At 43.6% G+C, this 15,000-nt stretch overlaps 1 protein-coding gene across 1 annotated transcript in view; it reads right to left on the bottom strand.

The window, feature by feature from the left end:
* The window catches only part of lrp1ba (low density lipoprotein receptor-related protein 1Ba), a gene marked incomplete at both ends in the record, with an annotated part of 268,441 nt that overhangs the window by 39,768 nt on the left and 213,673 nt on the right, over positions 1-15,000 (bottom strand). The window contains 6 exons of the mRNA XM_080836005.1: positions 194-316; positions 1,757-1,879; positions 7,266-7,398; positions 8,652-8,758; positions 13,623-13,755; positions 14,322-14,428. Coding sequence (XP_080692131.1) covers positions 194-316; positions 1,757-1,879; positions 7,266-7,398; positions 8,652-8,758; positions 13,623-13,755; positions 14,322-14,428 — 726 coding nt within the window. The remainder of the gene's footprint in view (positions 1-193; positions 317-1,756; positions 1,880-7,265; positions 7,399-8,651; positions 8,759-13,622; positions 13,756-14,321; positions 14,429-15,000) is intronic.

The raw sequence follows: 15,000 nt of genomic DNA, 5'->3' as shown, positions 1-15,000 counted from the left end.
CATAAAGGTAGTATTTGGTATGAGGGTGGCTTGAGAGCTAATTTCGAGGGGTGTGTGTGTATGGGGGCCTCTCCTCATCAAGCTCTTCCTCATCCGAGCTGTCGCCACAGGCTGGAGTGTGTGGTGACTGAGTTAGGGTGATGTTAGGGGACCTGGCCGTATCATTTTAAGATGTGTGTGTGTGTGCGCTCACCACACTCTTCCTCGTCGGAGTTGTCTCCGCAGTCGTCGGCTCCATTGCAGAGCTGTTCGGGATGGAGACACACCCGAGCATTCCTGCAGCGGAAGGCTCTGGTGGGAGGACACGGCAGCTTGGCTGGGGGACAGACAAATAAACACACAAACAAACAAACAAACAAACAAACAAACAAAGTCGAAAAGTTAATAAAAAAGTAAAAATAAAATAAAAAAAAGCATATTTAGTATCTGGAGCCTGCAACCATTAAATGCACCACAGTAGTTATTTAAGGCACACGATAATGCAGTGTGTCAAGCAGTTGGTTTCCTGTGTAATAAAGGATGAGATAAAATATATGGTATTAAGCACAAAGGCATCCTGCAGTGGGCTGGAGTCGGACCCGGGTATAATCAAGCCGCGAGTTCCCCGTATAATTGCAGTCTTCAGCTAAGGTATTCATTATGCATTTTTAACACTCGTTGGTTATTTCCTCCCATTAGTTTTTCAGAATTTACTCTTGAGAGTCAGAGGCACACTTTTGAATAAAGACCAGGCTTTGCTCACAGCTGGTCAGATGGTAAGATGGCTGTAAGTGACTAGCCTTGACCTCCAGCAGACCCTACCTTCCCACAGGAAGGATGACGATATGCCTTTGTTCAAGCTCTGAATGTCAAACCAATATCCAAGAAATCAAAAATGAATGAAATTTGAATTAAGGAATTTGCGGCAGATGTGAATTATTCTCTTTCAAACGTCAGACAGTGAAGACATCAAGCGCAAATCAATGCTTTGCTTTCAATCACTGGGATGATTGGCAGCTTTCACCTTCAGCGATCTTTACAGCTGAGCAGAGGCTGAATCATGAATGAACGAGGACGGACAGCCGCCACCAGGCTTCACCACGAGGCACTGGGTTCTGATGCAGCACTAATCACACTCTACACCTACTGACCCACATTGGCACACACACACACACACACACACACACACACACACACACACACGCACACACGCACACACGCACACACACACACACACACACGCACACACGCACACACGCACACACGCACACACGCACACACGCACGCACACACACGCACACACACTCACACACACACTAATCACACTCTACACCTACTGACCCACAGTGGCATGCCTAACACACACACACACACACACACACACACACACACACACACACACACTTATCACACTCTACACCTACTGACCCACAGTGGCATGCCTAACACACTTGGCATAGAAGTGAATGTTCAATTTATGGGGCATTTTAAGGAGGTTCATAATGTATAGACACAAAGACACAGACAAGCGTGAACACACACACACACACACACATTCTCTCTCTCAAGCACACAAACACACACACAGACATAAACAGAAATAAAAGGCACACACAAACACGTGACTGCTCTCTCACACACACACGCAGACACACACATTCTCTCCCTCAAGCACACGTGCACACAAACAGAAATGAAGACACACACAAAGGCATAACCTCACGCACACACACACGCACACACATTCTCTCTCTTAAGCACACACACTTATACGCACCACACATTTCGGCATCTTCATCGGAGTTGTCTCCACAGTCATCCGCACCATCGCACACCCAGATATGAAGCTTGCAGAGCGTGTTGTTGCAGATGAACTCGTCTGCACGGCACAGATGCACTCCTACCGGGGAGACAGTTAACAAACACCAACACACAGTTAAAATACACTTCGAAATTAAAAAGCGAGCACACACCCACACCCACCCACCCACCCACACACACACACACACACACACACACACACACACATACACCCACACCCGCACACGCACACGCACACGCGCACACACACACACACACACACACACACACACACACACACACACACACACACAAACACGCACGTAATGTATGTGTGCAACCATATAGTTTCTCTTTCATTTTGGTGGCAGGGCAGGGAAGGAGAAGAGAAAACCCATTGTGTAAAATACCCCTGGGGCCTGCAAATGCATTGTGACCTGACAGACTACGGCTGGCATCACACCTCCTCTGGGGAGGGGGGGAGAGACATGGATATAAGTTCATGGTTCATTTTCTCTCTCCTCCCGCTCTGTCAGGTGTGAAGAGACTGAGCCTTCATTAGTGCGGCTCAGACACTCGTCCCCATAAGCTCTGCACACTTTGTCAGTATTATCACAGATGGAGCAAGAGAGAGAGAAATAGAGAGAGAGAGAGGAAGGGGGATAATAAACAGATAGAAAGAGAGAGGAGAAAGAGAGAGGAATAGAGAAAGAGAGAAGAGACAAAAAGTGTGTGTGTTTGTGAGAAAGAGAGAATGAGAGAGAAAGGGGGACAAAAAACAGAGAGAAAGATAGAGGAAAAAAAGAGAGAGTGTGTATGTGTGTGTGTGTGTGTGTGTGAGAGAGAGAGAGAGAGAGAGAGGGAGGGAGAGAGAGAGGTAGAGAGAGAGACCAAAGACCTGTTTTCACTGATTCTCTATAGCTTTTTATCTACAGTATTAACTGGTGCAGCTGAGCACCTGACGATCTTGTGTTGCCATCTTAGTTCATGAATTTAAGATCTGCTGAAAAAAATCAGAGAACATGAGGTGTTGAAATCACACTTCTGTAAATGTGGAGGAAGAGACAGCCAAGCACAAACTCATTTCCAAACTTCATCAACATGGAAAAAAAATATCCATTGCACCTGTAACAACACTGTAACGACCAATACATTATTACAACTTTTCCTGCGTCTTTGTTCATGTGGCAGTGTGAGTGATTAGTGTTTGGCTTGGGCTGGAGGCCCATTGGGCTAAATAAGGATGCAGCTAAATGAGCAGCCAATCAGTGTGACTTCTCATTGTTGCGCTGCCTCATTACAAACTAGCCTGAGAAGCACATTAGGGCTTCATCAGGGGTATATTTAATTGGGCAATTAGGTATAAAGGACATTAGACATGGATATGATGGTCACTGTGAGAAACATATGTGCACAGACTATATTTAAGTTAAGTCGTTTGGCAAACAGGTTTCTCAAAGGGCTTTATAAGTGTCCCTGTTCCAACCTTGGCGGTGGCTAAGACTTAGCCTTGGGGTACAGTGCTTATTTATTATAGTCTTGGGGGCATGGGCATTATGTATAATCTAGTTGTTAAGGTTTTTATTTGTTGGATGAAAGAGTCGGGGTGGGGGGGGTGGGGATTTGGTCAGGTCAGGGAAAGGTAAGGATAAGGAGTTAACTTAACTTGTAGTTCCGCTCCTGGCATTGATTAAACCTCTAAAAACCTCAAATTCACATGTTTAGAAGTTTTTTTTGTGTTTTTATTCAGCTATGAACTAATACTTTGAAAACTACACCTGGCTTCTCCTGTGATAGCTTTTGTTTAAACGTAGCCTTATGCTAATGACATGTAAAACCCCTCCCTGCAAGCTGACGGCATTGGTTCCTTAGGTATGTGACGTCAGACACTCCATGGTGTTGAACGAGCTTTGGTTTCGCTCATATGTCCTGTATCATATCAAAAACCCCATTTGGACCAGGTTAAAAACTTGTTTTTCACTGGAGGGGTAATTTTAGTTAGTAATTTTACTTGAAAGTTAACTGTTAGGGGCAAGAGCTTCTGGAGCAGTGTATAGGTTTATAGGTTTAGTGGTTTATTGACGCAGGACATTGCAAAGATGCATTTCCTCTGTCAGTCCTGTTTTCATTTGTATTTTTTGTGCTTGTTTTGTGGCCAATCTTAAGTATTATAAACTAATTCACAATCAGACGTCTGATTACAAATGCTGGTTTCAGTGCGGTTTAATTGAGGATCTTAAACCACAATTAGAGAAAGACAAACCGGTAGTAGTTCTGAAGAACTGAGTTTCGCAGCAAACATTTAAAACATACTATGACACTCCCATTCAAGCCACGACTGGCTGTCCCTTTAACCCAATGAAATGACCTCCTATACTCTTGACCAATCAGAAGGCTTCTAACCTAAGTCTAACGACCCTCCCCTTATACCTTTTAAAGACTAACTATACTTTAACTCTTCACACTATTAAACTAACTTAAAACATATATAAAATGAATTAAAGAATGTAAACAATACTACACTTGTTTTTCCAGGTGTGAGGAAGGGGGGGGAAGCCAGGAAGAGAGAGAGAGCAGAGAGTAGAGAAAGAGAAGAAGAGGAAAAACACTAGGCAGCTAATTATTCTCTTGGACAGCCCTGACCTAGATGCAGTGAGCGGTCACAGAGAGGGAAAGAATGGGAGCATATTGTGATTATTTCTCATTTGAAGGGTTTTGTTTCGGGAGCAGGGGTCAAACTCCAAGCTCTCTCCAGGGCTGCACGTTTGGACAAGCAAACCATTTCAGCTCCGCAGGGGAAACAATGAGAGAGAAAGAAAAAGAAAGATTTACCAGCTACATTTATTTCTCATACAATTATTATTATTATCATTATTGTTATTATCATTATTGTTATTATCATTAATTTGTATTATTATTACTGTTCATCATCATTATATTATTGTTATTAGTATTGTTATCATTATTATTATTATAAGCTTATATCTCAATAATGGTTTCTGATAATAAAATGCAACCCATTCTTTGAAAGTGCAAGAATTTCTGCTGCCAAGACCTAATTATTAACTCCTCAAAAAAAGTTCAGAAACTTTTTTTTTCACTCGCTTATTCCTCCCCTTTAATAATTACAATTGGTATTGTATATCGTTGGAAAGCCTGATTAGTCACCTTAGCTGTGTTGCTCATTCCACGAATGTACGATCCTTACAAGTTGTACCTTGTTGTAAAGGTGACTAATCAGGCTTTCCAAATATACAATACACTACCAATTGGTATTATTAAAGGGGAGGAATAATCGACCGCTCGATGCACTTCCCAAACTTGAACAAACCTCCTGAACCAATCTGAAAGCTAAAACAAACACCAAACAGGCACATTAAAACGTAAACAAATAAGAAAACAACAACTAAACCATCCATAGGGAGGATTGCAGAAAAATGAACATAATGTAACAAACCGTGGTAAATAAGCCATAGTAAATAAACCATGGATCAACAAACGGTAAACAAACCTTCAGTATACTGTATATACACAGAGGCTAAAGGCAGACCTTCAGTATACTGTATTTACACAGAGGCTAAAGGAAGACCTTCAGTATACTGTATTTACACAGACGCTTAAGGCAAACCTTCAGTATACTGTATCTACACAGAGGCTAAAGGCAAACCTTCAGTATACTGTATTTACAGAGAGGCTAAAGGCAGACCTTCAGTATACTGTATTTACACAGAGGCTAAAGGCAGACCTTCAGTATACTGTATTTACACAGAGGCTAAAGGAAGACCTTCAGTATACTGTATTTACACAGACGCTTAAGGCAAACCTTCAGTATACTGTATCTACACAGAGGCTAAAGGCAAACCTTCAGTATACTGTATTTACACATAGGCTAAAGGCAGACCTTCAGTATACTGTATTTACACAGAGGCTAAAGGCAGACCTTCAGTATACTGTATTTACACAGAGGCTAAAGGCAGACCTTCAGTATACTGTATTTACACAGAGGCTAAAGGAAGACCTTCAGTATACTGTATTTACACAGAGGCTAAAGGCAGACCTTCAGTATACTGTATTTACACATAGGCTAAAGGCAGACCTTCAGTACACTGTATTTACACAGAGGCGAAAGGCAGACCTTCAGTATACTGTATTTACACATAGGCTAAAGTCAGACCTTCAGTATACTGTATCTACACAGAGGCTAAAGGCAGACCTTCAGTATACTGTATTTACACAGAGGCTAAAGGCAGACCTTCAGTATACTGTATCTACACAGAGGCTAAAGGCAGACCTTCAGTATACTGTATAGACACAGAGGCTAAAGGAAGACCTTCAGTATACTGTATTTACACAGAGGCTAAAGGCAGACCTTCAGTATACTGTATTTACACAGAGGCTAAAGGCAGACCTTCAGTATACTGTATTTACACAGAGGCTAAAGGAAGACCTTCAGTATACTGTATTTACACAGAGGCTAAAGGCAGACCTTCAGTATACTGTATTTACACAGAGGCTAAAGGCAGACTGGTGGAGGTGTCGGGCATTATAACCTCACAACCCATTTCCACCAAGATCACTGGCGTTTCCCTGGGAACTCTTCTACACCATGGTGCCACTACCCCACTGCATTACACACAAAACTATTTGTCCTCTTAGAATCCAAGTACAAAAACCCACCCTCTGCATCTCACACTACACAATATGGTGGATGTAACCGAGTACAATTCTGGGGGAAAACAGCAAACAGGAAGAGGACAAAATTGCGAAGTGCTTGAATCTTTGATGAGAGAAAACAAAATAAATAAATAAACACCTGCTACACAAACCCCACAAGCGAATTACTTCTAACTCTGCCATTCAAATGATCCTAGCAGCAGCAATTTCTCCAAACATAGGAATTAAGCCTTTTATGTGCTTGCTTGTCAAAAACATCAAGTGGTAACATCAAGCCTTTCGTTGCACAGCTTCAGTGAAACACACAACAAATGATCTCTCTCATGTTGGCAAACACACAGCTCAGATGGCCCAGGAGAGAGAAAAAGAAAGAGGGAGGAGGAAATAGAGAGAGAGAGATAGAAAGGGAGAGAGAGAGAGATCAAGATAGACAAAAAGACAGCAAGAGAGCGAGAGAGAGAGAGATAAAGGGGAAAGAGAGATCAAGATAGACAAAAAGACTGCAAGAGAGCGAGAGATACAGGGGGAGAGAGAATTTAAGATAAACAGAAAGAGAACAAGAGAGTGAGAGAGAGATATGCTAGGGGAGAGAGAGATCAAGATAGACAGAAAAAGAGAGAGAGTGAGCGAGCCAGAAAGAGAGAGTGATAGTGAGAGAGAGAGATACTGGGGGAGAGAGAGATCAAGATAGACAGAAATAGAGAGAGAGTGAGAGAGAGATACTGGAACACTGTGGTGTGCAATGTTTCTAGGAGGAGCTGAGAATGCTGGGATGGCTACAGCAGCGAGGGAAGAGACGTGATGTGGGTTACCGTGGTCACAGCCGTCCTCGTCGCTGTGGTCCAGGCAGTCATAGATGCCATCACAGCGCCAGCGCATGGGCAGGCAGTGGGCTCGGTTACGGCACAGGAACTCATCCTCCCTGCACTCACGGGTACAGTCCAGCTGCCAAACACACACACACACAAACACAAATAAACAAACTTTCAGTAGCATATAAAATCAGCTCACTGCCAACACCAAAGTGCCAAACTGGCTCACTCTACATTTTCTGGCACAGTTCACCTGTTTGCGGACCACTGATGGGCACGATCACACACACACACACACACACACACACACACACACACACACACACACACACACACACACACACACACACACACACACACACACACACACACACACACTCACACACACACACACACACTGACCCTCCTTTGCCCTCTCCAAAGTCCACCTGTTCACATAAAGAGCCCCCTCCCCCCCTCTCTCTCACACACACACACACACATCCTATCTCTCACGGCCCATTGTTATCAACCTCAAGCTCTGTGTCTGAGTTGAATTGCTGAGGACAGAATTTGAATGATTGGGTGAATATGAAGTCTCCCGTCTCCTTCCTCGTGGAGGGGGGGACCTCTGCCTTTCTGCACTGGTGAAATAGCTTTTCATATATAATGCAGGCGACCTCCACCCCCACCGTCTCTATCTTCCTCCTTATGCCTGGGAGAATAGGCCTGCTTTAATGGTGCTTATTAGAGGCGAGGCACTCTCAGGTGAAGAACTGACATTGAATTACGAGCAAGGTTTTAATTAAAACACGCTCTGCCGGGAGCAGCCCCAAGAATACGCGCCAAGGCCCACCGGAAATAAAGACCTGTGCGTCTGCATCGCCCCTTGGGGCCTATGGTGCCGTTCGCAGTATCATTAGCTTTACTGAGTTGCGTTAGCAGACAAGCTAAAGGAGCTAACAGGTTGGATGCAGAGCTTTTTGTCCTTTAGCTGGTAGACCTGGTAGCAGGGACGTGCACAGGAATTTTTAAGGTCTATTGCTCTGCCCTGGAAAAAAAGGGGCAACACGTTCATTTTTGTCACCGCCGCCGCCCCGCACCCGCCCCCTGGAGGCATATTCTGCCTATATCACTCTGAAATAGCCAGGGTCGATCTCTAACCGCTGCCAACACGCCCCAGCCCCCTGGAGGCATATTCCGTGAGTATTTTATCTAGGCCTACATGAAGTTCTCCTGCTGTAATACTATTAAAAAAATATATAAACTGTATATTTCCTTCGAAGGGGCAACTTCAGTCAAGGAGGGCAAACGGGCAGTTGCCCGATCAACCTTAGCCCCCTCCTGTGCACGTCCCTGCCTAGTAGCACTGGGCTGTAGTCATATGGAGCGAAGACTGACTCTTACCTCGTCAGAGCCGTCGGAACAGTCGTCGTGGCCGTCACACCTGAGCGCTGCAGAGACACACCCTCCGCTGGAGCAAACATACTCGTTTAGGGAGCAGGAAGGAATCGCTGAGGAGACACACACACACACACACACACACACACACAAACACACACACACACACACAAACACACACACACACACACACACACACACACACTCAGGTGATTAACACACTCTCACCTGCCAGAAAGCCCCGACAGCAAGTTAAACTGAGAAATAAGTGATGTGAAGCCAAATGATATTCACTGTCAATGAACCATCCATGCGAAGTGTAAATGTTAAGGTTGCGCTAAGCTGACTCAGACAGACAGTACTGAGATGGTGAGGGTAGTGTTGGTGTCTGTGGATATGCATTGCGTATAGGATCTGATATGAATAACCATATCACTGTGGAAGGTGATAACTGCTGTTTACTTGCAACATCACAAGTCAAACTAATATAGTCCTTAGCCGCTAGCTAGTTAGGTCAGATTAGCACATATCAGCCATGTTTTCTCAGAAACTGCCAAACTTTTATTTTGCTTCCTTTTCCTAGGCTAATAACCTGCTAGGCTTACTGACCTATACATTTTTTTAATCCATCAGAAACAGTGATTTATTGTTATTTACAATCATAGACAGAAGTTTCTGCACACAAAATTAAGATTATTTTTGGTTCATTATGTAATGCCTCTTGTATTTGGTAGCACTTTAATTTGGTAACACTGTCGTTTAACCCTTTAAACCTTGAGCTTGAAATGGACAGGTAATACAATTGTTGCCTTGATCTGGGTTTGTTATGTAGCTTACTGCTCACAATACAGTGCTGTATGCACATAATTACAATAATCATGGGGCTGTGTAATCTGTCATTCACTGGCCGAGGGTCTGCTGCTGTTGAACAGTCACACTTTGCACCCCCGGTGGAAATGCATCTCTAGTTTTACAACAGCATCTGCTACTAGTCGGTAGGCTGTAGTTTGAGGAACAGCAGGAGCGATGTCTGAACTCTTCTGCAGAAAAAAAAGAGAAATATAGCATACTGCATGAACTCTGCCAGGACACAGCTGTCTGGCTGGAGTACATTCATATTTCATAAAGTGAATCTCTACATTCAATACACTGAAGGTTAAATATACACAGTATACTGTATAGATGAAAAAGTTGACTAATTCCTGCCTGGTCTAAGGAAGTGTACACTTATTACTTTCATAACTTTATGCTGTTACAAGATGTTCTAGCAGCTTCATTTTGGGTGAACGTTAGTAAAGCGTAATATTCCCTTAAGAAAGTAAGCTGAATCACTCTGGTTCATTGTAGCTGGGGCTGCTTAAACGCGTTGGAATGGAATAAGAAAAGGCTTTTCCTAAGCAGTGAGCTGAATGAGATGTGTTCATGTAAACTCCACTGAGAGCTGAGTCACGGGCCCTCCTGCACTCCTGCTGCAGCTAGCAAAGCATCAATATTAACTTAGAGATAAAACCTCCTCTCCACTGCCCTCTCTGCTCCTCTCCTCTCATCCTTTCCTCTAATTATTTTCTCTCCTCTCCTCTCCCATTCTCTCCTCTACCTTCCCCCCCAACCTTTCCTCTCCTCTCATTCTGTCTCTCCTCTCCTCTCCCATACCTTCCCCCCATCCTTTCCTCTCCTCTCCCATCCTCTCTTTTCCTCTCCCATCCTCTCCTCTACCTTCCCCCCCACTCTTTCCTGTCCTCCCCGCTCCTCTCCACACCCAAGCCCAACTCCAGTTCACTCTGGAGTCTGTCAGCTCCACTGGGAAGGGAGAGAGGGCTTTTAAACATCTCTCCATGGTCCCCGTAATCAGACCGGGCTTCTGCACAGCAACAAAACATCGCTGCACTGGCCTGAAATGACGGCACAGTAAAACTTGGAGCCAAACTACATCAAACAACATGGAGGTGGGGTGGTGGAGGTTGATTCGGGGCACAAAGGATGTCATTTTAATACTTACCTCTTCTAGAAGGATGGGGAAATAATACTATCTGACTTCAGATGATTCCAAATCACACGTCATGGTGAGCATGGCATGGATTTTCAAGGAAGGGGAGTGATCGATACAGTAAACTATAAGGTTATTGATGTTCTTCTCTTATACTGCTTCTCACACAAACACACACACACACACTTGAAGATCACTGAGTGTGATAAATAAAGCCAGCTTGGGATTGAAAAAATACATCTGAATGGCACAAGATGATGTTTTATCTTTCCCACTAGCCATCCAGGATATGCACTATATAGTTATGTGTTCCAGGCTGGAACACCCTGCAAAAATGGAAGAAAAGCTTTCACAGCATGACATTGCCAGCTACACTGCCAAAAGACACCAGTTAGTGTGTTGGCAAGCTTATATCATTGCCAGCTGATCTGTTGATGGTGTTTGCAAGGTTTTTGTATCCCTTTTAGGTAGTTAGCTGGGTAGTTTTGGAACTCCAGGGTGGTCCTGATAAAACCGGTCTGACAATACTAAAGGTGGCTTGCATAGGAGCTTCTTAATAAAGGACAGCTCAGCCATCAAGACCTACTTATAAGGGTAAGGGTTAATAAAGAACAGCTCAGCCATCATCACCTACTTATAAGCGATAATTCAGTTGTATGAAACGTGCGCACACAAGATTCCTCGCACCTTTTCTTTCTACATCCCGATCAACGAGATATTGGGCACACCTGCATGGGAACCACACACACACACACACACACACACACACACACAAACCCCCCCCTCCTCTCCTCCCTCAGTTACCGTAATTTCCTGACTCTTAACCGAGCTATACCCTGTTAGGGAACATTTTGGGCAACTGAAATAGCGTGGTAAATTGGCATGCTAGTTAACAGTGAAACAGACATTATGGTACACTTTTTAGGAATATTAATAGGCCTAGGCCGCAGCCGTGTTCTGATTAAAACTAAATGGCCCAAGCAAGCAGGGAATCAACCAAAAGATGAGGTGAAAGTGCTCTTCTCTGATGCAAAGGCAATAATATGAACGTCATTAGTCAACAGGCATGAGTAACAAAATAAACGCGCTGGAGTGGCAGAATGTGGCTTTGGCTATAAATGCTGGTCAGAGATTCACAGAATAATGGGAGTTAGCCCGAATGCTGATGGGCACTAAAACAATATATGAAAATAACTGCACACATATGTTAAAGCAGCAATACGGAGTTCTGTTCCAAAACTAGTAAGCTAACTACCTAAAAGGCATGCTAAAACCTTGCAAACCCCACCAACAGCCCAGCTGACACTGATTGAAGCTTGCCAACACACTCACTGGTGTCTCTTGGCAGTTTAGCTGGCAAAGTCATGCGTGAGAAAGCTTTTCTTCCATTTTTGCAGGGTGTGCCAGCCCGTTACACAGAACTACATTGGGCATATCCTGGATGGCAAGTGGGGAAGACACAGGTGTTTATCTGTCCTTCACATGACCATATGCTATCAAAATTAATTTGAGGATTGTACCAAAACTACTGTAGTTGCCTATAAAACCATATCTCAAAAAGTGTCAAATTGTTGCATAGTGTTACTTTAAAAAAAAAAAAAAAAAAACGGTATCAAATTAACGGTGTTCCAGCAAGCAATCCATCTTGCACCCTGTCACCTAAGGATACATCAATAATGAGTTGATCCAGGCCACCTTGCCGCAACATTAGTCAGTCGCATTTCTGGATCACATCATTTGTACATTGATGGAGTGTGAATGCTTTCTATTAACAAAGTCAAATTCTATCTCCAATGGTGCCTTTATATGTCTGCAGTCAGTTGCTCAGTGCGGTTAGCACTTGAGAGGGACCAGGCAAATGTGTGACTCCTCACAGCATCATACTCTACAGCCAGATCCAATACAACACAGTTCTGAAATCTGAAATGGTTGGTAAGCCAGTCATCATCATCAAAACAAAAAGATTGGTGCTAAATTGTTTCTAAATACACGTTCCTATTTAATTCTGACATTGGCAATATCCTTTAATAAGGCTAAAGTTGTTGTAAAATTATTATAGCGCTCTATATTGCATAGCATAGCATTTGTGCATGCTTACATGTTCATTCATGTACCACACTGGGGAGCACTGCATGCACCTTGATGTATTCGTTTTTTTCAATAAGACCCACGTCTCCTTACTGTGAACATCTTTCTGAAGGCCTACAGACTGGTAGACTTGTAAACTTGCAATGTTAGTAATTCCGCTGCATAGCCTGTAAGTGTCGCTTACTGTCACAGACCTAAACCATTAGAGATGTGCGTACGCCGAACATGAAGTTGGCCTCGGAGGAATGCACATGTTCACTGCACTCCTGATTCATCCAAACGTAAGTGTGAAAGATGGCGTACGCAACGTTCTTGAGCGTACGCAGTGTTCGCACACGACGCCCCTTGAAAAATTCCATTTGCAGTTTTGTTGTCACCACCCAAACTGTGCATCACACAACACTTGCAATTACATCACTTCTTTTTATTTTCTATTTCGTTTCTTATATTTCTTATGTAAAGTAGTATTTATTGTTACACCAGGTTCTATTGCTCGTAGCTTGACTGTTCTCTCCCTTGTACGTCACTTTGGCAAAAGCGTCCGCTAAATGTAAATGTAAATGTAAATGCACACCGTGGAGAGGAAACGTAAGGGCGTGGAAGTAAAACCAATGCCTATGTTTTCTCTATCAACTCTTTCCACATTTTCCACCTGGTCAAGATAGTTCCGCTCACTGGGTGCCAATCTCTCCCTCTCTCCCTGATCAAACCTGCGGCCACCAGCTCTATCCACACGTACAGTGCTTATGTGATTAACCACCTCTCCCCCTCTCCACCTCTCTTCCTCTCCACCTCTCCCCCTCTCCACCTCTCTTCCTCTCCTCCTCTTCCCCTCCCCCTCTCCTCCTCACCTCCTTCTCACCTCCTCCTCTCCACTCGTGGTGTTTCTACTGGTGTCTTACCGGTGCCCTGGCAGTTCAGCTCGTCCTCCCCCGTCTTGCAGTCCTCTTGCCCGTCACACAGCCACTTGCTGGAGATGCAGAGGTTGTTGTGGCAACGGAACTGGTTGGTCGAGCAGTGGCTCACACAGTCTTTCTGTGAAGAGGGGGGTGAACACACACACACACACACACACACACACACACACACACACACACACACACACACACACACACACACACACACACACACACACACACACACACACATTGTCAGATCTTCAGTTCAAGGTCATATTGAAAACTGCTAATAATATAGCATCACGGACAGGGTGTCAGACTATCAAAAAAACACCACAATAACAAAACACAATCTTACTGATAACTGATAATAATATAGTGATAAGAATGAAGGGAGTCAGTTTCTTTTTCCCAGTCTTTTTCTTGATTCTCAATCATCTAGAACAACATACAGGTGGGGTGGTAAAATCAACAGTTTTCAGACTTCCAAAAATACCTGATTGCCTAGACACCTGTAATTTGGACCACTTTTCCTCTTTTCACAGTCTACCATTTGTAATTGTCCCAAAAAAGTGAAGGTGCACCTGGGTTCAGATCCCATGGCAACACATAACGACCTAGAACTGACACACAGAAAGAGTTGAAGGCTGACAGTCATTTTATTTGAGCCGTGATGAATGATGAATGATCAAGAGGCCGTACCTCATCTGAGTTGTCCCCACAGTCATAGTCTCCATCACAGCGGAAGCGTGCGGAGATACACTCTCCGTTCGCACAGACGAAGTCCTTGGAGTTGCACGTGACTGGCTCTGGAGAAATAGAGAGATAGAGAGAGAGAGAGAGGAAACAAAAGACAGAAGGTGAAGAAAGAGAGGTCAAAATGCACAATTGAACATGGATCTGAAGTTTGGATTGAGTGGATGGAGGGATAGAGAAGCAAGTGGAGAAAGAGGAGAAAGTGAAGAAAACCGAGGTGAAGCAAATGGAATGTAAGTGGATCGATGAATGGAAGGATCGATGAGTGGAGGACATGATGGGCTTGTTGCTGGAAGAACTGTGAAAAGCCCAGTGTGATGCTTCTGCGAACAGTCTTCATGCTGGGCATACATGTACAGCCGCGGAAAAAATTAAGAGACCACTTCAAAATTATCAGTTTCTCTGGTTTTACTATTTATTGGTATGTGTTAAAGTAAAATGTACATTTTAGTTTTATTCTATAACCTTCTGGCAACATTCCTACCAAATTTCAAATAAAAATATTGTCATTTAGATCATTTATTTGCAGAAAAATGACAATTGGTCAAATTAGCAAAAAAGATGCAGTGTCTTCAGATCTCGAATAATGCAAAGAAAACAAGCTCATATTCTTTTTTAAACTACA

This window comes from Sprattus sprattus (genome assembly GCF_963457725.1).
Source record: "Sprattus sprattus genome assembly, chromosome: 3".
In the NCBI taxonomy this organism is placed as follows: domain Eukaryota; kingdom Metazoa; phylum Chordata; class Actinopteri; order Clupeiformes; family Clupeidae; genus Sprattus; species Sprattus sprattus.
The sequence above is the reverse complement of the archived record's forward strand: the minus strand, read 5'-3'. Positions and strand labels throughout refer to the sequence as shown.